At 40.8% G+C, this 25,573-nt stretch overlaps 1 protein-coding gene across 1 annotated transcript; it reads left to right on the top strand.

The window, feature by feature from the left end:
• Nucleotides 1-90: 90 nt before the first annotated feature.
• Nucleotides 91-24,468, top strand: LOC117334496 (dynein assembly factor 4, axonemal-like). Its single transcript, XM_033894153.1, has 11 exons — nt 91-598; nt 1,947-2,097; nt 15,827-15,960; nt 16,375-16,485; nt 17,676-17,763; nt 18,585-18,718; nt 19,744-19,844; nt 20,046-20,126; nt 20,893-20,965; nt 21,798-21,903; nt 22,389-24,468. The coding sequence occupies exons 1-11, from the start codon at nt 476-478 to the stop codon at nt 22,493-22,495; spliced, it is 1,209 nt and encodes a 402-aa protein (XP_033750044.1). The 5' UTR covers nt 91-475; the 3' UTR covers nt 22,496-24,468.
• Nucleotides 24,469-25,573: the final 1,105 nt, after the last annotated feature.

Genomic DNA, 25,573 nt, shown 5'->3' with positions numbered 1-25,573 from the left:
CAGAAGGTGTAAGATAATTCACTTTTATTGATTCTTGAATATTTCTTGACAGCTGGCTCTAAAAACAACACATTTTTGTTTGTTCACAAAATGGTTGAAATGATATGAGAAGCTAATATAAATATGAAAAAATGAAATAAGTACTGCCGTAGTGATGAATTGCATTGTTAGATATGTTTAAAAACGCTGAGATATATTGGGATTTCGTGTAGCTCGCACGTGTTGCTTTGTTTACATCGACAACGTATTGTAGGAATGGACAAAATGATGTCTTGATTTTAATTGGTGGAATAAATTGCTTTCTGTAATTTGATTGGTCAAACGATCCAACATGTCTGCCAATGTTCTGGCATGTTCCTGCGAAGTCGGCGTCTTTTGTGAATAACTGTCATTCTGGTATATTGTCTGTGTGTTTACCCTGTATGGTACAGCTTATTTAATCTTGATATATGAGAAATACCAAAACTATTTCAATATGCCGCTTGCTATCCGGGACTACACTTGGGACGAAACAGAAAACGCTGTGTTTGTTACCGTTCCGCTGAAAGGCGTGAAGTCTCACAATGTGAACATTTTCTCCACTGAAGAGTATATAAAGGTAAATAGTTGTATTGATGAATGAATAAGTGTTTGATTGTAGATGGTTGATACCATTGGACAATGAGATGCAGTATCGTTTTATAGATATATTTGCTTTATGAAAATTGGCCATAGACTACAGTGTGTATATATATAGAATCTATATACATGTACTCTACTGTAGCGCCTACATGTATATGAATTCTTCTCTCCTTCTTATAATAACTCCCTTCCGCCAATAATGACGATTTCGTGGAGTGTCAATTTAGATAGATATGTCGCTACTTTAATGGAAATTATCACTATTTGAAATAATGATATCAGAACACTTAGTATATTTTTTCATTTTAATATATATATTCTGCTATTCTGCTGATATGTCTGCATGCTTATCTGAATTTTTTTTATTTTGTATTTCAAAGTAACAAATGTACCAGTACATTTTTGTACTTACCCAGATGAAACACCGCCAATGGACCAATGTTTGGTCCAACATAGCTGAACTATATATTGGGCCACACTTGACACAAAACATTGGCCTATCAGCTTTTTGTCCATCGGCTGAACGTTGGTTATGACAACTTTTAATAGCGACCATCAAATTCAATTTATAGATAGATACAGTTATGTTGTAGTCCAAATTTTCAGACTTCCATATTATCAGTATATGAGATAACCAATTGCATGTTGGACTCATCACTTGGGTCAAGATTTCTTGCTACTTCATCTTTTGGTTTCAACTAATTTTAGGTGGGTTGTCTCCCCTTTCTGAGTTTGTTACTTCATCTTTTGGTTTTGTCTGATTTTAGGTGAGTTGCTTCCCCTTTCTGAGTTTGTTAATCCAGCTTTTGGTTTAGACTAATTTTAGGCAAGGTGAGTTGCTTCTCCTTTCTGAGTTTTTTATCCAGCTTTTGGTTTAGACTTATTTTAGGCGGGTTGTCTCCCCTTTCTGATTTCTGAGTTTGTTACTTCGATCATCTTTTGGTTTTGTCTGATTTTAGGTGAGTTGCCTCCCCTTTCTGAGTTTGTTAATCCAGCTTTTGGTTTAGACTAATTTTAGGCAAGGCGAGTTGCTTCTCCTTTTTGAGTTTTTTATCCAGCTTTTGGTTTAGACTAATTTTAGGCGGGTTGTCTCCCCTTTCTGAGTTTGTTACTTCATCTTTTGGTTTTGTCTGATTTTAGGTGAGTTGCCTCCCCTTTCTGAGTTTGTTAATCCAGCTTTTGGTTTTGTCTGATTTTAGGTGAGTTGCCTCCCCTTTCTGAGTTTGTTAATCCAGCTTTTGGTTTAGACTTATTTTAGACGGGTTGTCTCCCCTATTCCAGTTTGCTAGTTAATTAATTGAGGTTTTGGTTTTATCTCATTTTAGGTGAGTTGTCCCCCCTATCTGTTTGAATGCCTTCTGAATGCTGAGGTGGAGGACAAAAAAAGTGTAGCGCAAGTTGGAAACGGAGCTGTTGTCTTCAAGTTATTTAAGAAGGAACCAGGCATTTGGAATAAACTGTTTTCAGATGATTTCAGTAAGTATAATAAATTTATTGTATAATGCAGGCAAGATGAAAGAACATGTGGTGATTGATCATGTGATCTTCTCATTTACGTCAACTGTATGAATTTGATTTTGAATATGAATTACATGGGAAATTTAAACTAGAGTTTCTCATCTTTAGAGTAACTAACTCAACAGAACATTACAGAAAATTAAAGGCAGTGGAGATTATCACAAAGGTGCCACTGGATAATTACAGGGCTGGTAACCAGAAATGTTTAGCTGGCTGGCACTAAGTCCAGTGAGCTATTGCTATACCATCACGCTCATCACCGTTGTCGCCATCAATACACACACAGCTTGGTTAATTTTTTTTATGAAACAGTGTTGTGTCAGTAATAATGAGGTAACAGTTTAGATATTTCACATGTGTGTTCTTTGTGACAAGATGTTTCCATTGGTACATCATTTGTGAACCTGCTGACCTTGACTATAGTCTTTGACCTACTTTTCAAAATATTTAACCTTGGCCACAGCATGTAAATAGGGCTTTCTTATTTGACATGAGTGTTCCTGTGTGACGAGACCTTTCCAATGTTACAACATTTGCAGACCTGCTGACCTTGATTTTGACCTTTGACCTCCTTTTATCAAACTATTTCCCCATTTCAACCTACTCAGCGCGCTATGTTGTCTTAAATTTTGAAAACTCTTGTTTGAAGTGTCAGGGCTGGTAACCAGACACCTGAGATTATAGTGTCAGGGCTGGTAACCAGACATCTGAGGTTATAGTGTCAGGGCTGGTAACCAGACATCTGAGGTTATAGTGTCAGGGCTGGTAACCAGACATCTGAGGTTATAGTGTCAGGGCTGGTAACCAGACATCTGAGGTTATAGTGTCGGATTGGTAACCAGACAGAGATTATAGTGTCAGGGCTGGTAACCAGAAACCTGATATTATAGTGTCGGGGCTGGTAACCAGAAACCTGAGATTATAGTGTCAGGGCTGGTAACCAGAAATCTGAGATTATAGTGTCAGGGCTGGTAACCAGACATCTGAGGTTATAGTGTCGGATTGGTAACCAGACACCTGAGGTTATAGTGTCAGGGCTGGTAACCAGAAACCTGATATTATAGTGTCGGGGCTGGTAACCAGAAACCTGATATTATAGTGTCAGGGCTGGTAACCAGAAACCTGAGGTAATAGTGTCAGGGCTGGTAACCAGAAACCTGAGATTATAGTGTCAGGGCTGGTAACCAGAAACCTGATATTATAGTGTCAGGGCTGGTAACCAGACACCTGAGGTAATAGTGTCAGGGCTGGTAACCAGAAACCTGAGATTATAGTGTCAGGGCTGGTAACCAGAAACCTGATATTATAGTGTCAGGGCTGGTAACCAGAAACCTGATATTATAGTGTCAGGGCTGGTAACCAGACATCTGAGGTTATAGTGTCGGACTGGTAACCAGACACCTGAGGTTATAGTGTCAGGGCTGGTAACCAGAAACCTGATATTATAGTGTCGGGGCTGGTAACCAGAAACCTGATATTATAGTGTCAGGGCTGGTAACCAGAAACCTTAGATTATAGTGTCAGGGCTGGTAACCAGAAACCTGATATTATAGTGTCAGGGCTGGTAACCAGAAACCTGATATTATAGTGTCAGGGCTGGTAACCAGACATCTGAGGTTATAGTGTCGGGGCTGGTAACCAGAGATCTGAGATTATAGTGTCAGGGCTGGTAACCAGAAACCTTAGATTATAGTGTCAGGGCTGGTAACCAGACATCTGAGGTTATAGTGTCAGGGCTGGTAACCAGAAATCTGAGGTTATAGTGTCAGGGCTGGTAACCAGAAATCTGAGGTTATAGTGTCAGGGCTGGCAACCAGACATCTGAGGTTATAGTGTCAGGGCTGGTAACCAGAAACCTGAGGTTATAGTGTCAGGGCTGGTAACCAGAAACCTGATATTATAGTGTCAGGGCTGGTAACCAGAAACCTGATATTATAGTGTCAGGGCTGGTAACCAGAAACCTGAGGTTATAGTGTCAGGGCTGGTAACCAGAAACCTGATATTATAGTGTCAGGGCTGGTAACAAGAAACCTTAGATCATAGTGTCAGGGCTGGTAACCAGAAATATGAGATTATAGTGTCAGGGCTGGTAACCAGAAACCTGATATTATAGTGTCAGGGCTGGTAACCAGAAACCTTAGATTATAGTGTCAGGGCTGGTAACCAGAAACCTGATATTATAGTGTCAGGGCTGGCAACCAGAAACCTTAGATCATAGTGTCAGGGCTGGTAACCAGAAACCTGATATTATAGTGTCAGGGCTGGTAACCAGAAACCTTAGATCATAGTGTCAGGGCTGGTAACCAGAAACCTGAGATTATAGTGTCAGGGCTGGTAACCAGAAACCTGATATTATAGTGTCAGGGCTGGTAACCAGACATCTGAGGTTATAGTGTCAGGGCTGGTAACCAGACATCTGAGATTATAGTGTCAGGGCTGGTAACCAGACATCTGAGGTTATAGTGTCGGATTGGTAACCAGACAGAGATTATAGTGTCAGGGCTGGTAACCAGAAACCTGATATTATAGTGTCGGGGCTGGTAACCAGAAACCTGAGATTATAGTGTCAGGGCTGGTAACCAGAAATCTGAGATTATAGTGTCAGGGCTGGTAACCAGACATCTGAGGTTATAGTGTCGGATTGGTAACCAGACACCTGAGGTAATAGTGTCAGGGCTGGTAACCAGAAACCTGAGATTATAGTGTCAGGGCTGGTAACCAGAAACCTGATATTATAGTGTCAGGGCTGGTAACCAGAAACCTGATATTATAGTGTCAGGGCTGGTAACCAGACATCTGAGGTTATAGTGTCGGACTGGTAACCAGACACCTGAGGTTATAGTGTCAGGGCTGGTAACCAGAAACCTGATATTATAGTGTCGGGGCTGGTAACCAGAAACCTGATATTATAGTGTCAGGGCTGGTAACCAGAAACCTTAGATTATAGTGTCAGGGCTGGTAACCAGAAACCTGATATTATAGTGTCAGGGCTGGTAACCAGAAACCTGATATTATAGTGTCAGGGCTGGTAACCAGACATCTGAGGTTATAGTGTCGGGGCTGGTAACCAGAGATCTGAGATTATAGTGTCAGGGCTGGTAACCAGAAACCTGAGATTATAGTGTCAGGGCTGGTAACCAGACATCTGAGGTTATAGTGTCAGGGCTGGTAACCAGACACCTGAGGTTATAGTGTCAGGGCTGGTAACCAGAAATCTGAGGTTATAGTGTCAGGGCTGGTAACCAGACATCTGAGGTTATAGTGTCAGGGCTGGTAACCAGAAACCTGAGGTTATAGTGTCAGGGCTGGTAACCAGAAACCTGATATTATAGTGTCAGGGCTGGTAACCAGAAACCTGATATTATAGTGTCAGGGCTGGTAACCAGAAACCTGAGGTTATAGTGTCAGGGCTGGTAACCAGAAACCTGATATTATAGTGTCAGGGCTGGTAACAAGAAACCTTAGATCATAGTGTCAGGGCTGGTAACCAGAAATATGAGATTATAGTGTCAGGGCTGGTAACCAGAAACCTGATATTATAGTGTCAGGGCTGGTAACCAGAAACCTTAGATTATAGTGTCAGGGCTGGTAACCAGACATCTGAGATTATAGTGTCAGGGCTGGTAACCAGAAACCTTAGATCATAGTGTCAGGGCTGGTAACCAGAAACCTGATATTATAGTGTCAGGGCTGGTAACCAGACATCTGAGGTTATAGTGTCGGGGCTGGTAACCAGAGATCTGAGATTATAGTGTCAGGGCTGGTAACCAGAAACCTGAGATTATAGTGTCAGGGCTGGTAACCAGACATCTGAGGTTATAGTGTCAGGGCTGGTAACCAGACACCTGAGGTTATAGTGTCAGGGCTGGTAACCAGAAATCTGAGGTTATAGTGTCAGGGCTGGTAACCAGACACCTGAGGTTATAGTGTCAGGGCTGGTAACCAGAAACCTGAGATTATAGTGTCAGGGCTGGTTACCAGAAATCTGAGGTTATAGTGTCAGGGCTGGTAACCAGAAACCTGAGGTTATAGTGTCAGGGCTGGTAACCAGACATCTGAGGTTATAGTGTCAGGGCTGGTAACCAGAAACCTGAGGTTATAGTGTCAGGGCTGGTAACCAGAAATCTGAGATTATAGTGTCAGGGCTGGTAACCAGAAACCTGATATTATAGTGTCGGGGCTGGTAACCAGAAACCTGAGGTTATAGTGTCAGGGCTGGTAACCAGAAATATGAGATTATAGTGTCAGGGCTGGTAACCAGAAACCTGAGGTTGTAGTGTCGGGGCTGGTAACCAGAAACCTGAGATTATAGTGTCGGGGCTGGTAACCAGAAACCTTAGATTATAGTGTCAGGGCTGGTAACCAGAAACCTGATATTATAGTGTCAGGGCTGGTAACCAGACATCTGAGGTTATAGTGTCAGGGCTGGTAACCAGACATCTGAGATTATAGTGTCAGGGCTGGTAACCAGACACCTGAGGTTATAGTGTCAGGGCTGGTAACCAGACAGAGATTATAGTGTCAGGGCTGGTAACCAGACAGAGATTATAGTGTCAGGGCTGGTAGCCAGAAACCTGAGGTTATAGTGTCAGGGCTGGTAACCAGACATCTGAGGTTATAGTGTCAGGGCTGGTAACCAGAAACCTGAGGTTATAGTGTCGGGGCTGGTAACCAGAAACCTGAGGTTATAGTGTCAGGGCTGGTAACCAGAAACCTGATATTATAGTGTCAGGGCTGGTAACCAGACACCTGAGGTTATAGTGTCAGGGCTGGTAACCAGACAGAGGTTATAGTGTCAGGGCTGGTAACCAGAAACCTGATATTATAGTGTCAGGGCTGGTAACCAGAGATCTGAGGTTATAGTGTCAGGGCTGGTAACCAGAAACCTGATATTATAGTGTCAGGTCTAGTAACCAGAAACCTTAGAGTATAGTGTCAGGGCTGGTAACCAGAAATCTGAGGTTATAGTGTCAGGGCTGGTAACCAGAAATCTGAGGTTATAGTGTCAGGGCTGGTAACCAGACATCTGAGGTTATAGTGTCAGGGCTGGTAACCAGAAACCTGAGATTATAGTGTCAGGGCTGGTAACCAGAAACCTGAGGTTATAGTGTCAGGGCTGGTAACCAGAAACCTGATATTATAGTGTCAGGGCTGGTAACAAGAAACCTTAGATCATAGTGTCAGGGCTGGTAACCAGAAATATGAGATTATAGTGTCAGGGCTGGTAACCAGAAACCTGATATTATAGTGTCAGGGCTGGTAACCAGAAACCTTAGATTATAGTGTCAGGGCTGGTAACCAGACATCTGAGATTATAGTGTCAGGGCTGGTAACCAGAAACCTTAGATCATAGTGTCAGGGCTGGTAACCAGAAACCTGATATTATAGTGTCAGGGCTGGTAACCAGACATCTGAGGTTATAGTGTCAGGGCTGGTAACCAGACATCTGAGATTATAGTGTCAGGGCTGGTAACCAGACATCTGAGGTTGTAGTGTCGGATTGGTAACCAGACAGAGATTATAGTGTCAGGGCTGGTAACCAGAAATCTGAGATTATAGTGTCAGGGCTGGTAACCAGACATCTGAGGTTATAGTGTCGGATTGGTAACCAGACACCTGAGGTAATAGTGTCAGGGCTGGTAACCAGAAACCTGAGATTATAGTGTCAGGGCTGGTAACCAGAAACCTGATATTATAGTGTCAGGGCTGGTAACCAGAAACCTGATATTATAGTGTCAGGGCTGGTAACCAGACATCTGAGGTTATAGTGTCGGACTGGTAACCAGACACCTGAGGTTATAGTGTCAGGGCTGGTAACCAGAAACCTGATATTATAGTGTCGGGGCTGGTAACCAGAAACCTGATATTATAGTGTCAGGGCTGGTAACCAGAAACCTTAGATTATAGTGTCAGGGCTGGTAACCAGAAACCTGATATTATAGTGTCAGGGCTGGTAACCAGAAACCTGATATTATAGTGTCAGGGCTGGTAACCAGACATCTGAGGTTATAGTGTCGGGGCTGGTAACCAGAGATCTGAGATTATAGTGTCAGGGCTGGTAACCAGAAACCTTAGATTATAGTGTCAGGGCTGGTAACCAGACATCTGAGGTTATAGTGTCAGGGCTGGTAACCAGACACCTGAGGTTATAGTGTCAGGGCTGGTAACCAGAAATCTGAGGTTATAGTGTCAGGGCTGGTAACCAGACATCTGAGGTTATAGTGTCAGGGCTGGTAACCAGAAACCTGAGGTTATAGTGTCAGGGCTGGTAACCAGAAACCTGATATTATAGTGTCAGGGCTGGTAACCAGAAACCTGAGATTATAGTGTCAGGGCTGGTAACCAGAAACCTGAGGTTATAGTGTCAGGGCTGGTAACCAGAAACCTGATATTATAGTGTCAGGGCTGGTAACAAGAAACCTTAGATCATAGTGTCAGGGCTGGTAACCAGAAATATGAGATTATAGTGTCAGGGCTGGTAACCAGAAACCTGATATTATAGTGTCAGGGCTGGTAACCAGAAACCTTAGATTATAGTGTCAGGGCTGGTAACCAGACATCTGAGATTATAGTGTCAGGGCTGGTAACCAGAAACCTTAGATCATAGTGTCAGGGCTGGTAACCAGAAACCTGATATTATAGTGTCAGGGCTGGTAACCAGACATCTGAGGTTATAGTGTCGGGGCTGGTAACCAGACATCTGAGATTATAGTGTCAGGGCTGGTAACCAGAAACCTGAGATTATAGTGTCAGGGCTGGTAACCAGACATCTGAGGTTATAGTGTCAGGGCTGGTAACCAGACACCTGAGGTTATAGTGTCAGGGCTGGTAACCAGAAATCTGAGGTTATAGTGTCAGGGCTGGTAACCAGACACCTGAGGTTATAGTGTCAGGGCTGGTAACCAGAAACCTGAGATTATAGTGTCAGGGCTGGTAACCAGACATCTGAGGTTATAGTGTCAGGGCTGGTAACCAGAAACCTGAGGTTATAGTGTCAGGGCTGGTAACCAGACATCTGAGGTTATAGTGTCAGGGCTGGTAACCAGAAACCTGAGGTTATAGTGTCAGGGCTGGTAACCAGAAATCTGAGATTATAGTGTCAGGGCTGGTAACCAGAAACCTGATATTATAGTGTCGGGGCTGGTAACCAGAAACCTGAGGTTATAGTGTCAGGGCTGGTAACCAGAAATATGAGATTATAGTGTCAGGGCTGGTAACCAGAAACCTGAGGTTGTAGTGTCGGGGCTGGTAACCAGAAACCTGAGATTATAGTGTCGGGGCTGGTAACCAGAAACCTGAGATTATAGTGTCAGGGCTGGTAACCAGAAACCTGATATTATAGTGTCAGGGCTGGTAACCAGACATCTGAGGTTATAGTGTCAGGGCTGGTAACCAGACATCTGAGATTATAGTGTCAGGGCTGGTAACCAGACACCTGAGGTTATAGTGTCAGGGCTGGTAACCAGACAGAGATTATAGTGTCAGGGCTGGTAACCAGACAGAGATTATAGTGTCAGGGCTGGTAGCCAGAAACCTGAGGTTATAGTGTCAGGGCTGGTAACCAGACATCTGAGGTTATAGTGTCAGGGCTGGTAACCAGAAACCTGAGGTTATAGTGTCGGGGCTGGTAACCAGAAACCTGAGGTTATAGTGTCAGGGCTGGTAACCAGAAACCTGATATTATAGTGTCAGGGCTGGTAACCAGACACCTGAGGTTATAGTGTCAGGGCTGGTAACCAGACAGAGGTTATAGTGTCAGGGCTGGTAACCAGAAACCTGATATTATAGTGTCAGGGCTGGTAACCAGAGATCTGAGGTTATAGTGTCAGGGCTGGTAACCAGAAACCTGATATTATAGTGTCAGGTCTAGTAACCAGAAACCTTAGAGTATAGTGTCAGGGCTGGTAACCAGAAATCTGAGGTTATAGTGTCAGGGCTGGTAACCAGAAATCTGAGGTTATAGTGTCAGGGCTGGTAACCAGACATCTGAGGTTATAGTGTCAGGGCTGGTAACCAGAAACCTGATATTATAGTGTCAGGGCTGGTAACCAGAAACCTGAGGTTATAGTGTCAGGGCTGGTAACCAGAAACCTGATATTATAGTGTCAGGGCTGGTAACAAGAAACCTTAGATCATAGTGTCAGGGCTGGTAACCAGAAATATGAGATTATAGTGTCAGGGCTGGTAACCAGAAACCTGATATTATAGTGTCAGGGCTGGTAACCAGAAACCTTAGATTATAGTGTCAGGGCTGGTAACCAGACATCTGAGATTATAGTGTCAGGGCTGGTAACCAGAAACCTTAGATCATAGTGTCAGGGCTGGTAACCAGAAACCTGATATTATAGTGTCAGGGCTGGTAACCAGACATCTGAGGTTATAGTGTCAGGGCTGGTAACCAGACATCTGAGATTATAGTGTCAGGGCTGGTAACCAGACATCTGAGGTTATAGTGTCGGATTGGTAACCAGACAGAGATTATAGTGTCAGGGCTGGTAACCAGAAACCTGATATTATAGTGTCGGGGCTGGTAACCAGAAACCTGAGATTATAGTGTCAGGGCTGGTAACCAGAAATCTGAGATTATAGTGTCAGGGCTGGTAACCAGACACCTGAGGTAATAGTGTCAGGGCTGGTAACCAGAAACCTGAGATTATAGTGTCAGGGCTGGTAACCAGAAACCTGATATTATAGTGTCAGGGCTGGTAACCAGAAACCTGATATTATAGTGTCAGGGCTGGTAACCAGACATCTGAGGTTATAGTGTCGGACTGGTAACCAGACACCTGAGGTTATAGTGTCAGGGCTGGTAACCAGAAACCTGAGGTTATAGTGTCGGGGCTGGTAACCAGAAACCTGAGGTTATAGTGTCAGGGCTGGTAACCAGAAACCTGATATTATAGTGTCAGGGCTGGTAACCAGACACCTGAGGTTATAGTGTCAGGGCTGGTAACCAGACAGAGGTTATAGTGTCAGGGCTGGTAACCAGAAACCTGATATTATAGTGTCAGGGCTGGTAACCAGAGATCTGAGGTTATAGTGTCAGGGCTGGTAACCAGAAACCTGATATTATAGTGTCAGGTCTAGTAACCAGAAACCTTAGAGTATAGTGTCAGGGCTGGTAACCAGAAATCTGAGGTTATAGTGTCAGGGCTGGTAACCAGAAATCTGAGGTTATAGTGTCAGGGCTGGTAACCAGACATCTGAGGTTATAGTGTCAGGGCTGGTAACCAGAAACCTGATATTATAGTGTCAGGGCTGGTAACCAGAAACCTGAGGTTATAGTGTCAGGGCTGGTAACCAGAAACCTGATATTATAGTGTCAGGGCTGGTAACAAGAAACCTTAGATCATAGTGTCAGGGCTGGTAACCAGAAATATGAGATTATAGTGTCAGGGCTGGTAACCAGAAACCTGATATTATAGTGTCAGGGCTGGTAACCAGAAACCTTAGATTATAGTGTCAGGGCTGGTAACCAGACATCTGAGATTATAGTGTCAGGGCTGGTAACCAGAAATCTGAGATTATAGTGTCAGGGCTGGTAACCAGAAACCTTAGATCATAGTGTCAGGGCTGGTAACCAGAAACCTGATATTATAGTGTCAGGGCTGGTAACCAGACATCTGAGGTTATAGTGTCAGGGCTGGTAACCAGACATCTGAGATTATAGTGTCAGGGCTGGTAACCAGACATCTGAGGTTATAGTGTCGGATTGGTAACCAGACAGAGATTATAGTGTCAGGGCTGGTAACCAGAAACCTGATATTATAGTGTCGGGGCTGGTAACCAGAAACCTGAGATTATAGTGTCAGGGCTGGTAACCAGAAATCTGAGATTATAGTGTCAGGGCTGGTAACCAGACACCTGAGGTAATAGTGTCAGGGCTGGTAACCAGAAACCTGAGATTATAGTGTCAGGGCTGGTAACCAGAAACCTGATATTATAGTGTCAGGGCTGGTAACCAGAAACCTGATATTATAGTGTCAGGGCTGGTAACCAGACATCTGAGGTTATAGTGTCGGACTGGTAACCAGACACCTGAGGTTATAGTGTCAGGGCTGGTAACCAGAAACCTGATATTATAGTGTCGGGGCTGGTAACCAGAAACCTGATATTATAGTGTCAGGGCTGGTAACCAGAAACCTTAGATTATAGTGTCAGGGCTGGTAACCAGAAACCTGATATTATAGTGTCAGGGCTGGTAACCAGAAACCTGATATTATAGTGTCAGGGCTGGTAACCAGACATCTGAGGTTATAGTGTCGGGGCTGGTAACCAGAGATCTGAGATTATAGTGTCAGGGCTGGTAACCAGAAACCTTAGATTATAGTGTCAGGGCTGGTAACCAGACATCTGAGGTTATAGTGTCAGGGCTGGTAACCAGACACCTGAGGTTATAGTGTCAGGGCTGGTAACCAGAAATCTGAGGTTATAGTGTCAGGGCTGGTAACCAGACATCTGAGGTTATAGTGTCAGGGCTGGTAACCAGAAACCTGAGGTTATAGTGTCAGGGCTGGTAACCAGAAACCTGATATTATAGTGTCAGGGCTGGTAACCAGAAACCTGATATTATAGTGTCAGGGCTGGTAACCAGAAACCTGAGGTTATAGTGTCAGGGCTGGTAACCAGAAACCTGATATTATAGTGTCAGGGCTGGTAACAAGAAACCTTAGATCATAGTGTCAGGGCTGGTAACCAGAAATATGAGATTATAGTGTCAGGGCTGGTAACCAGAAACCTGATATTATAGTGTCAGGGCTGGTAACCAGAAACCTTAGATTATAGTGTCAGGGCTGGTAACCAGAAACCTGATATTATAGTGTCAGGGCTGGTAACCAGACATCTGAGATTATAGTGTCAGGGCTGGTAACCAGAAACCTTAGATCATAGTGTCAGGGCTGGTAACCAGAAACCTGATATTATAGTGTCAGGGCTGGTAACCAGACATCTGAGGTTATAGTGTCGGGGCTGGTAACCAGAGATCTGAGATTATAGTGTCAGGGCTGGTAACCAGAAACCTTAGATTATAGTGTCAGGGCTGGTAACCAGACATCTGAGGTTATAGTGTCAGGGCTGGTAACCAGACACCTGAGGTTATAGTGTCAGGGCTGGTAACCAGAAATCTGAGGTTATAGTGTCAGGGCTGGTAACCAGACACCTGAGGTTATAGTGTCAGGGCTGGTAACCAGAAACCTGAGATTATAGTGTCAGGGCTGGTAACCAGAAATCTGAGGTTATAGTGTCAGGGCTGGTAACCAGAAACCTGAGGTTATAGTGTCAGGGCTGGTAACCAGACATCTGAGGTTATAGTGTCAGGGCTGGTAACCAGAAACCTGAGGTTATAGTGTCAGGGCTGGTAACCAGAAATCTGAGATTATAGTGTCAGGGCTGGTAACCAGAAACCTGATATTATAGTGTCGGGGCTGGTAACCAGAAACCTGAGGTTATAGTGTCAGGGCTGGTAACCAGAAATATGAGATTATAGTGTCAGGGCTGGTAACCAGAAACCTGAGGTTGTAGTGTCGGGGCTGGTAACCAGAAACCTGAGATTATAGTGTCGGGGCTGGTAACCAGAAACCTTAGATTATAGTGTCAGGGCTGGTAACCAGAAACCTGATATTATAGTGTCAGGGCTGGTAACCAGACATCTGAGGTTATAGTGTCAGGGCTGGTAACCAGACAGAGATTATAGTGTCAGGGCTGGTAACCAGACATCTGAGATTATAGTGTCAGGGCTGGTAACCAGACACCTGAGGTTATAGTGTCAGGGCTGGTAACCAGACAGAGATTATAGTGTCAGGGCTGGTAGCCAGAAACCTGAGGTTATAGTGTCAGGGCTGGTAACCAGACATCTGAGGTTATAGTGTCAGGGCTGGTAGCCAGAAACCTGAGGTTATAGTGTCAGGGCTGGTAACCAGACATCTGAGGTTATAGTGTCAGGGCTGGTAACCAGACAGAGGTTATAGTGTCAGGGCTGGTAACCAGACATCTGAGATTATAGTGTCAGGGCTGGTAACCAGACACCTGAGGTTATAGTGTCAGGGCTGGTAACCAGACATCTGAGATTATAGTGTCAGGGCTGGTAACCAGACAGAGATTATAGTGTCAGGGCTGGTAGCCAGAAACCTGAGGTTATAGTGTCAGGGCTGGTAACCAGACATCTGAGGTTATAGTGTCAGGGCTGGTAACCAGAAACCTGAGGTTATAGTGTCGGGGCTGGTAACCAGAAACCTGAGGTTATAGTGTCAGGGCTGGTAACCAGAAACCTGATATTATAGTGTCAGGGCTGGTAACCAGAAATCTGAGATTATAGTGTCAGGGCTGGTAACCAGACATCTGAGATTATAGTGTCAGGGCTGGTAACCAGACATCTGATATTATAGTGTCAGGGCTGGTAACCAGACACCTGAGGTTATAGTGTCAGGGCTGGTAACCAGACACCTGAGGTTATAGTGTCAGGGCTGGTAACCAGAAACCTGATATTATAGTGTCAGGGCTGGTAACCAGAGATCTGAGGTTATAGTGTCAGGGCTGGTAACCAGAAACCTGATATTATAGTGTCAGGTCTAGTAACCAGAAACCTTAGAGTATAGTGTCAGGGCTGGTAACCAGAAATCTGAGGTTATAGTGTCAGGGCTGGTAACCAGAAATCTGAGGTTATAGTGTCGGGGCTGGTAACAAGAAACCTGATATTATAGTGTCAGGACTGGTAACCAGACACCTGATATTATAGTGTCAGGGCTGGTAACCAGAAACCTTAGATCATAGTGTCAGGGCTGGTAACCAGAAACCTGATATTATAGTGTCAGGGCTGGTAACCAGACATCTGAGGTTATAGTGTCAGGGCTGGTAACCAGACATCTGAGATTATAGTGTCAGGGCTGGTAACCAGAAACCTGATATTATAGTGTCAGGGCTGGTAACCAGAAACCTGATATTATAGTGTCGGGGCTGGTAACCAGACACCTTAGATTATAGTGTCAGGGCTGGTAACCAGACACCTTAGATTATAGTGTCGGGGCTGGTAACCAGACACCTTAGATTATAGTGTCAGGGCTGGTAACCAGAAACCTGATATTATAGTGTCAGGGCTGGTAACCAGAAACCTGATATTATAGTGTCAGGGCTGGTAACCAGACATCTGAGGTTATAGTGTCAGGGCTGGTAACCAGACACCTGAGGTTATAGTGTCAGGGCTGGTAACCAGAAATCTGAGGTTATAGTGTCAGGGCTGGTAACCAGAAACCTGAGGTTATGGTGTCAGGGCTGGTAACCAGAAACCTTAGATTATAGTGTCAGGGCTGGTAACCAGACATCTGAGGTTATAGTGTCGGGGCTGGTAACCAGAGATCTGAGGTTATAGTGTCAGGGCTGGTAACCAGAAACCTGAGGTTATAGTGTCAGGGCTGGTAACCAGACACCTGAGGTTATAGTGTCAGGGCTGGTAACCAGAAACCTGAGATAATAGTGTCGGGGCTGGTAACCAGACATCTGATATTATAGTGACAATTTACTAATTATAAATATATTTCCTAGAAATGTGATTTTTAAAAAAAGTGAAAAACTGAGGATGATAACGAATTGATAAATAAAAAAAATGTAAATTCTTTTCAAAAAATAATTGTGTACTGTTGTGCTGTGACTGTTTTTCCTGTATATAAAATGAGTATAAAACTTGCACACACAGCTAACAAGGAAGTGATGAAGGTGAAAAGGGAGGAAGCAATAGCCAAAAGTCATGCTAGAGCAGAGCAAGAAAAGTCGGAGAAAGCAGAGAGGAAGCGTGCAGACGGAAAACTAGCTCTCAATGAGATGATGAGGGTAATGGTTTGGTTGATTATACCTTATGTTTATAAGTGGAAAATCAGATATTTCTGGCCCCATGGTGGTCTTAAGTATGAGTGACTTCAAACTCGAACACAGTTTGGAGATGTGTCCGACTCAGAATGTTGGTGGTGATGAATATTCTCACTAACTTTTCAGACCAGCACTGGATGGAAAACAATAACTGGTTGGAGGTATTGAATCTACTGTTGTGTAATTTAAGACCATGTTGTATCAAGAAAAATAGCCTGTTCTAAATCAAGAACAGCTTCTTTTTCAAAAACGAGAACACTGCAGTATGTTTAATGTGTAGGTGATGGTGGTATGGCTTCTAAATGTATGTAATAGGTTTGTTCAGTTTTATGTAGAACACAAAGCTTGAAAAATAACTCTTGACTGTTAACCTTACAGTTAGAGGAACAAGAAAGGTCTAGAATTGAACAAATAAAAAAAGATGAGATCAAGAAAGCTACAGATGACTTGGAGAGATGGAAAGATGAACAGAAACAATTGGCAGAACAGGTAAAATTATCACCCTCCACAGATAGACCTTTATATGTACCCTGATAAAATTATCACCCTCCACATATATACCTTTATATGTACCATGATAAAATTATCACCCTCCACAGATACACCTTTATACATTGTTATTGTATGTACCCTGATGAAATTATCACCCTCCACAGATACACTTACACCTTTATATGTACCCTTATAGAATTATCACCCTTCACAGATACACCTTTGTATTACATTTTTTCCAGTGAAATATCAAAAATTATTCATTCTATAAAAGTGATATTTTTCACTAGTGAAGAATATCATATTTTTCACTAGTGAAAAATATCACTTTTGCTGATTTGACCAATCAAATTAATGATTAGAAAATACCAAAATAATTGACCAATCAGAAAGCCCGACATATATGTCAGCACCTGGACAGGGGGAACTACTTTTTTGTATGCAAACTTTCGCTGTAGGCCTAGTTAGCATACGGGGTAGGTTTTTCGTTGATAAAAAATGTAATAAACAGAATATCTAACAGTGTCTTCAGTAATACCAAATATATTTCACGAGTAGGGCTAATATTTTGATATTTTTCACGAGTGCGCAGCACTCGTGAAAAATATCAAAATATTAGCCCTACTCGTGAAATATATTTGGTATTACTGAAGACACTGTTAGATATCCTCTATATATGTACCCTTATAGAATTATCACCCTTCACAGATACACCTTTATATGTACCCTGATAAAATTATCACCCTCCACAGATACACCTTTATATGTACCCTGATAAAATTACCACCCTCCACAGATACACCTTTATATGTACCATGATAAAATTATCACCCTCCACAGATACACCTTTATATGTACCCTGATAAAATTATCACCCTCCACAGATACACCTTTATATGTACCCTGATAAAATTATCACCCTCCACAGATACACCTTTATATAGATTTTGATTGTATAAAAAAAAGTTGATTTAACGTCCTTCATTTCATCTGCCATACTATTATTGTCAAGGTTTCATTTTACCTTATTTCCTTGAAATATATCAAAATCCTAAAACAGCGTTCATTATTTAAAAAAAAAAAAAATCAAACAAAAATGCATGTATCATGAAATTACCATACACTGCGTTATAATTTTTTGTAATGGAAATAGGAAAGAAAAGTATGATAAGAAAATTCATTTTCAGGAGAAACAAAGAATAATGGAGGAACAGAAAGCTGTGGAAGATGCTCTGCGAGAAGAGAGGAAGAAAATTGAAAAGAAAAATAGAAGAAGTGAGTTGGATTGGAACAAATGTTTCTATTTCACAAAACTGAAATTGATTCCAGTATACTGTATATTTTCCATTTACATACTCACCTCAATTTGTGAGCAGAAGTTTGATTTTTAGTAGTTTGTTAATTGCCAATATATAAGACACAAATTAGTGCTTTCACTCCATCAAGGGAGCTCGTAACTATATTTTTACTATATAGGAAGAGCTCCCTTTATGGAGTGAAACTTACTGAAAGCGCTAATTTGTGTATTATATATCAACAATTAACGAAATACTAAAAATCAATCTGCCTTTAGATAATAGTCAGTCCGGTCGGTATAAGTGTATATAAACAAGAAATATCTTTATAAAAGATAAACGGCATAGTTTTAATGCTGGTGGTTATAATGTAAAACTGCAGGTGAAATGAATTAACGAACTTATTAATAAATGCGTTTCAGCACGGATAACAAAATTATATAAGTTTGAATAATTTTCGGTGATAATAACTAAATAAGACTGCATTTGAATCAGGAATATAATTTTATTGATGTGTCATTTTAATAGATACATCCACTTATTCAGCTTGCATTCTTAATTTTGTTTCGTCTTTAACTGCATTTTGCATTTACCGCTACATTGACCAATCACATACTTCATTTTGACCAGTAACGCCACCTTTCGCGTCATATCCGGGGCGAAAAGAAAATTATACGGCTATGCCGAAAAAGTATAACTTAGGAAGCACTTGTGAGTAAAGCATTGTACTATATACACCAATATGATATTAAGATGTGTATTGGGTCTATTTTCTATATCTAAAATTTTCATCTGATGTAGAAAAGAATGCCAACATATTTGAGGAGTCAGCAGGAGGGATTCCAAAGAGAGAGGTGGGGAAGATTGAAGTGTCCTTCACAGCCCGAGTGTTCCCAACACCTGTACGAGAATCCCAGACACCTCAGGAGGAGGAGGTATGTCACAAGTTAATTAACCTCCTCAGTATAACATCATATAGCTCCTAAATACAGTTATTAACCTCAGGAGGAGGTATTTCACAAGTTAATTAACCTCCTCAGTATAACCATCATATAGCTCCTAAATACAGTCATTGACCTCAGGAGGAGGAGGTATGTCACAAGTTAATTAACCTCCTCAGTATAACCATCATATAACTCCTAAATACAGTTATTAACCTCAGGAGGAGGTATTTCACAAGTTAATTAACCTCCTCAGTATAACCATCCTCCTCAGTATAACCATCATATAACTCCTACATACAGTTATTAACCTCAGGAGAAGGTATGTCACAAGTTAATTAACCTCCTCAGTATAACCATCATATAGCTCCTAAATACAGTTATTAACCTCAGGAGAAGGTATGTCACAAGTTAATTAACCTCCTCAGTATAACCATTATATAGCTCCTAAATACAGTTATCAACCTCAGGAGGAGGTATGTCACAAGTTAATTAACCTCCTCAGTATAACCATTATATAGCCCCAAAATACAGTTATTAACCTCAGGAGGAGGTATGTCACAAGTTAATTAACCTCCTCAGTATAACCATTATATATCCCCAAAATACAGTTATTAACCTCAGGGGGAGGAGGTATGTCACAAGTTAATTAACCTCCTCAGTATAACCATCATATAACTCCTAAATGCAGTTATTAACCTCAGGAGGAGGAGGTACAATGTATGTCACAAGTTAATTAACTTCCTCAGTATAACCATCATATTGTTATCAAATCAGAATATTGTTTGATGTGTCCAACATACAACTCCTAAATATAGCTCTCAAATCAGAATGTTCTGATGGTTTGTTATACATTTTGTATAGCCCTTCAATATGGCTAACAATTGACTATTCGGAAGTTGATTAAGTGTAAAATGAAGAAAATAGATTTCCTGAAAGGACAAATTACTATCTCTGTCATCTTCACCTGATGGTAGTTAAAACTCTGTGATTTGATAAAATTGGATGGTTTGGTACAGTGGCTGAATAAACAAGCAGAGACAAGGAAGATCATGGAGTTGGAAGATAAAGATTTGACAGAGGAGGAGAGGAATCCCATGTTTCTACGTGACAAGGGAAAGTAAGTTGGATGTGGTTTGTAGTATACAATAATTATATTAGAACGTATTGAAAATTAAGTTAAATAAAATCATTGAAACTGTGTTACTTTGGAAACTCATACATTTTCATAAAATACTGGAACAGTTGATGTGGCATTAATTGTGTATAAATCCTTTAGAATTATAGAAATACTCACTATTGTTTTTTTATTTTGTTCCAGTGGGTTTTTCCAGGCAGGAAACTATCAGAGTGCCATCAATGCCTACACACATGCTCTTCGTCTGAACCCCAAAATACCAGGGTATCCTTACATTGAACTTTACACTTTTTACACCTCTGCCAAATGGGGTAATGTTGACATCATGGCGTCTGTTAGTTTGTCAATAACTCTTTGTGAATGTAACTCCTCCTCTTAAAGGCCTCTTATGTACTTTCTGGTAACTACCGGGTATACTTCCACTTTCTTAGTGAGCTTTTATTTCCAAAATATGTTATACATAAAAGAACATCATTCAATAACCTTGGAATATAAATGAATTAAATTAAAATTATTATACACATTTGTACATAAGTCTTAAGGGAGTCCAAAATGGTTTCTGAGATAATAGTTTTAGACAAATCTTGTATCTATCCTTTAAATATTATGTCTTTATTGTTCTACGGCCCATTGTATTGTATTGGTTTTTTTTTGCCCATTGTATTGTATTGTTTGACAGCCCATTGTATTTTATTTAGATATGTAGAGTCGCCAACTCTAAAGATATCTCTGTAGCGTAGATAACCTTGGGTTGAAGATTAACACTCTCATGATACAGGTTGAATTGGGATAGAGCTTTATAAGATCCTGTAGTCTCAGCTGTGGAGCTGAAAAATAGCTGAAATATGATTTCTTCGTAATGAAATTTTTCCAGAATTTGTTCAAGCTAACCGAAAATCCAGGAAATCTGTTTTAGACAGCATTTAGACACTGATACAGAGAGATAAAGACGATAAAAAGTAAAATATTGATATGTTCGGGATTTTTTTTTTTTTCTGAAACTTTTCACTTCGTCCTTAACTGTATACAGTTTGTACTCCAATCGGGCGGCCTGTCATCTGAAAATGAGGAACTTCTTCAAATGTATAGAGGATTGCAGCAAGGTAAGTCTGGGTTATCAAATCCGGTGGAATGATACGATTAGAAATTCTGAACTACATGTGTATTGTGGCATCAACAGGACAAATCTCAGGATATCCAAATCTGTCCCTATCTTTTTTAATCATTCAGAAGAATTGCCAACAAGAATCGTTACATTGCCCTGTAATTAGGCCACCATCAGATTCTGTGGCTATGGGTTGGTCCCCTGGGCTAATTAGTTCCCTACGAATGAAACTTGGGGAACTATAAGTTTCCTCTTCGTCCGTCTTGTTGAGGGATTTTGGTAGAACTTTAAAATATGATAAAGGACTTTAATATGTGGGGGCATGCCTGAGTTTCTGGAAATTCGGTCAAGGTCAATGTTACTAGTGCTTTAGCAATACCCAGTAGGCTTGTTACAGTACAAATAAAGTACATTACATGTCAGTGTTATAGAAGAAAGATAGATGTACTAATATTTTGAAGTGTTGTGCCATAATACACCAGGGATCTCAATTTGTCGCTCTAATGATGCCCGTCACAATGTATAGGTTGGAGGTATAAAGGCTAAGCCTTTGTTAGTCTGTCCATCTGTTAACATTTTAGTTATGAAATTTGCAAAGTTTGACATCCACTCATTAACAATGATGGGTTAATGATATTTTGTGATTTTCTGACTTTGGCTAAACCCTTTGGTTTAGCTCCATTTACATCAAGCTGGGATTGAGGGTATACACATTTTATATTCAGACTTCTGGTTTCTCAGTAAATTAGAATGAAAACTTGTGAGTTGCAAATTAAATCTGTTCCTTATAAAGCTATAGTGATGATTTTATTGTCTGTTCGTGAATATAGGCCATGGACCTGCTGCAGCCACCTGTACCACAGAATGCAGCCAGTCGCGTGAAGGCCCTTATAAGGAAGGGCACTGCCTTCTGTGAACTTGAGATGTATGTAGAAGGTAAGTCTGAACTTTATAAATATACTTACACATATCAAAAGTGATAAATTAATGTTTTAGTGACACATGTTGCTGCTGTGCTGTGATAATTTGGCAGCCATTTGTAAAATGAAGTCATGTCAGGTATATAAGTATGAAATACAGCGTTTTTAACATTCTCAATTGGTTATTTCCTCATCAGAGATTGTACATGAATACAAACCCTGGAATTTTGAAGATAAATCTAAAAAAAAGTCTGTGTGGTCATCAAGATATGGTATGACATTTTTGTGTACTGGATGAGATTTTGGGTTTCAAATTCCAGCACAGTTTTCACCCCCTATTTGAAAATCTTCCATTGAATTTTTATTGGAATCATTCCCCTACTTCACAATTTTAGATGATTTTAAAAAGACATCAGACTATTGAAAAAGCTGATATTTAAAACTGTACTAATGGATTGGGTGTGTAATTGAGCACTACAACATGTGTGATCTGGGTTCCAGGGCTAGAAGATTATGAGGCAGCTCTGAAGATTGATCCTAACAATGAACAATTGAAGGCAGACGCTGAAAGAATACGACAAGTTATCCAGAGTAGTTCTGGGAGCTGATGATTTGTAGGAATAGGAATCTAAATAAGTGGACAAAGTTTGATGATGTTCAGCAGTTTGAAGTCCAGTGGATATAGCTAAGAGATTTATGGTTCGTCCATCTATCACAAGTGGCAGTGATGGGATATTGTCCATGTTCAGAAGGCTACAGCTCTGGACTAAGTAAAGAGACAGAATGCTTTCATGAAAACCGTGACTTAAACCAAATAGCTACACAGAAAAATGAAAGTTACATTGGAAAAGTGAATTGTTGAGAGTAAAATTTGAATTGATAAGATATTGTCTTTGTTGAGAAGGCTACAGCTCTGGACTGAGAGCCAGCAGACTTGCATGGAAATCGTGACCAAACCTAAATAGTTACACAGAAAAATGAAAGTTACATTGGAAAGAAAAGTGTTAAGAGTGAAATTTGAATTGATGAGAATGAAAATAAATGTTGAGGACGAGCGTTACCATGGGTACCAACAAAATAATACACTCGTGTGTCTGTCGTGTGAGTATTACACTGCATTGATATTAGTGAAAACTTGAAAAGAAAAAATTCACAAAACAATGGAGTAGACTATGGAGGGCTATGAACACACAGAGTACTTATATTTTCAAGTGCCGACTTTTACTTGAGAATTTGGCTTTGCGTTCAAATAACGTAATTTCAGTTGGGAATGGTGCCAATTATCTGCCTCAAACAAGTCATGAGAACAGGACAAATATCAATTCTAATTCAAATTTAAATAAAAGATGAGGGCGAAATATTAACAAACAGCATATTAACACAGACACCTTTAGAAACGTGCAAGGATAAGACCAGTGGCTTCACAGGGGTGGGCGTCTTTATTGATGACACTCGCTACATCAAAATACGTCAAATACAGGTTTTGTTAAGTCCTCAAAATGGGAACAAAGGTAATCACAAGGGAGCGATGATGACTAAAGAGATGATTATTTACTGGTGCAGGGGCGGGGATACATTTATGTTATCATTCCAAAATTTATCACTTTTATCTATTGTGTTAACTTTTTATCTCTAGCTTGCATGCCTTCATTGTTATTTCAATGAATATGTGAAATATTTTCATCTTTTATACTTAATTTGACTTGCTGGCTTTAGAATCTAAACCTACCTCGTAGAAGGTGTAAAAAATGTAAACTCTCTCGATTTTACAATTCTTGTTGGCGTGGATGGAAGCGTGTGAGTGATTTTACTGTGGGGGGAAACTGGAGTACCTGGGGGAAACCCACGTGGTCGGGCAGGTGATCCCATACATTTTCACACTGGCCCCGGCCGCCTATAGATGGAAAGCAAATGTGTTACCACTGTGCCACCCGACCAGTTAGAAAGTGTAGGGTGCAGATGATTAAGAGTGTGTGAAAAAGAACAATGTGCATTATAGATTATATTTGGTATTGTTAATTATTTATTTTGTGTTCACATACATTTACACCTTGGCAGTATAAGCTGTGTAACGTTTGTCAAACATTACCTTGGCAGTATAAGTTGTGTAACGTTTGTCAAACATTACCTTGGCAGTATAAGCTGTGTATCGTTTGTCAAACATTACCTTGGCAGTATAAGTTGTGTAACGTTTGTCAAACATTACCTTGGCAGTATAAGTTGTGTAACGTTTGTCAAACATTACCTTGGCAGTATAAGTTGTGTAACGTTTGTCAAACATTACCTTAGCAGTATAAGCTGTGTAACGTATGTCAAACATTACCTTGGCAGTATAAGTTGTGTAACGTTTGTCAAACATTACCTTGGCAGTATAAGCTGTGTATCGTTTGTCAAACATTACCTTGGCAGTATAAGTTGTGTAACGTTTGTCAAACATTACCTTGGCAGTATAAGCTGTGTAGCGTTTGTCAAGACGCGGATATTCCGTCCATGATCTGCATGTATTATGTATTTGCAATTTTATATTTAATCTCATTCCATTAAAGATTTATTAAGAAATTATTAAAGTATGTCAGTCTTATTGTTGTCGTCGTTTGTAATTATTGTCAGTTTTCCCCAAGATCAAAACCGTTGAGTGAAAAGGAAACATACTTTTTTTTACGTACGGGTAGAACATCAAACCTCTGATGGGAGATGTGTATATTGTCGCGGGTCTTCTTCGAATGCTGGCATCACAACATTGTACTTTATTTCCATATTGTCCTTCACGCTCTGTTATCCATCTTCAGATTATAGAAAAAGTCCCAACATTTGTTCAATTCGTCCAAATAGTCCTGTTCCCGTGAAATGTTTTCTTATCCCGACACACGATTCGTCACTAGCTCGCTTTGCTCGATCTCAAAATTAGTAAAGTTTCTCACTCAGGAACTTCCATAATGATTAATCCTCATACTGCACCTCTTTCTAGCGTGTTGATATAAATGGATATGTAACAGGAAAGTTAATTCACTGAAACTGCATAGTTGTAACACCATGTTTACGCTCCACGTGTTTTTTAGCCCACCATCTGATGATGGTGGGCTATTCAAATCGCCCTGCGTCCGTCGTCCGTCCGTCCGTCCGTAAACAATTCTTGTTATCGCTAATCCTCAGAAAGTACAGAAAGGATCTTTCTCAATTTCATATGTAGATTCCCCTTGGTCCCTAGTTATGCATATTGCATTTTGGGACCAATCGGAAAACAACATGGCCGACAGGCAGCCATCTTGGATTTTGACAATTGAAGTTTGTTATCACTATTTCTTAGAAAGTACTAAAGGGATCTTTCTCAAATTTCATATATTGGTTCCCCTTGTTTGAAAAGTACTTGAGAGATGTTTCTCAATTTGCACAGATTAGTAAGAGGAAGGGAAAATAGAGAAAAGATCAATCTGACATGGAACCTATAAAGATCATTCAATGGTGGGCGCCAAGATCCCTCTGGGATCTCTTGTTCTTTGATAAGTCATACTGATGTTTCTCTAGTATACGTTCACGATTCAAATCCCACCTCTGGATGTGAAGTAGTCGCCGAGAGTCTCTAGTACAAATCACACTGATTACCATGCCAAATTAAGCCAACAGTTTAACATAAGCTTTAATTTAGACGTTCTATCCTTTTGCTTTAGCCTTATGTATTGGTTTCC

This window comes from Pecten maximus, chromosome 9 (genome assembly GCF_902652985.1).
Source record: "Pecten maximus chromosome 9, xPecMax1.1, whole genome shotgun sequence".
Lineage (NCBI taxonomy): Eukaryota > Metazoa > Mollusca > Bivalvia > Pectinida > Pectinidae > Pecten > Pecten maximus.
This window is presented reverse-complemented; position numbering and strand designations above follow the sequence as displayed.

Excerpts from the sequence above, each read along its gene's own strand:
- LOC117334496 (XM_033894153.1), top strand. The coding sequence starts at position 476 with ATGCCGCTTGCTATCCGGGACTACACTTGGGACGAAACAGAAAACGCT. Across the intron at positions 16,486-17,675 it reads AGAAACAATTGGCAGAACAG|GAGAAACAAAGAATAATGGA; the intron begins GTAAAATTATCA and ends ATTCATTTTCAG. Across the intron at positions 17,764-18,584 it reads TGAAAAGAAAAATAGAAGAA|AAAAGAATGCCAACATATTT; the intron begins GTGAGTTGGATT and ends CATCTGATGTAG.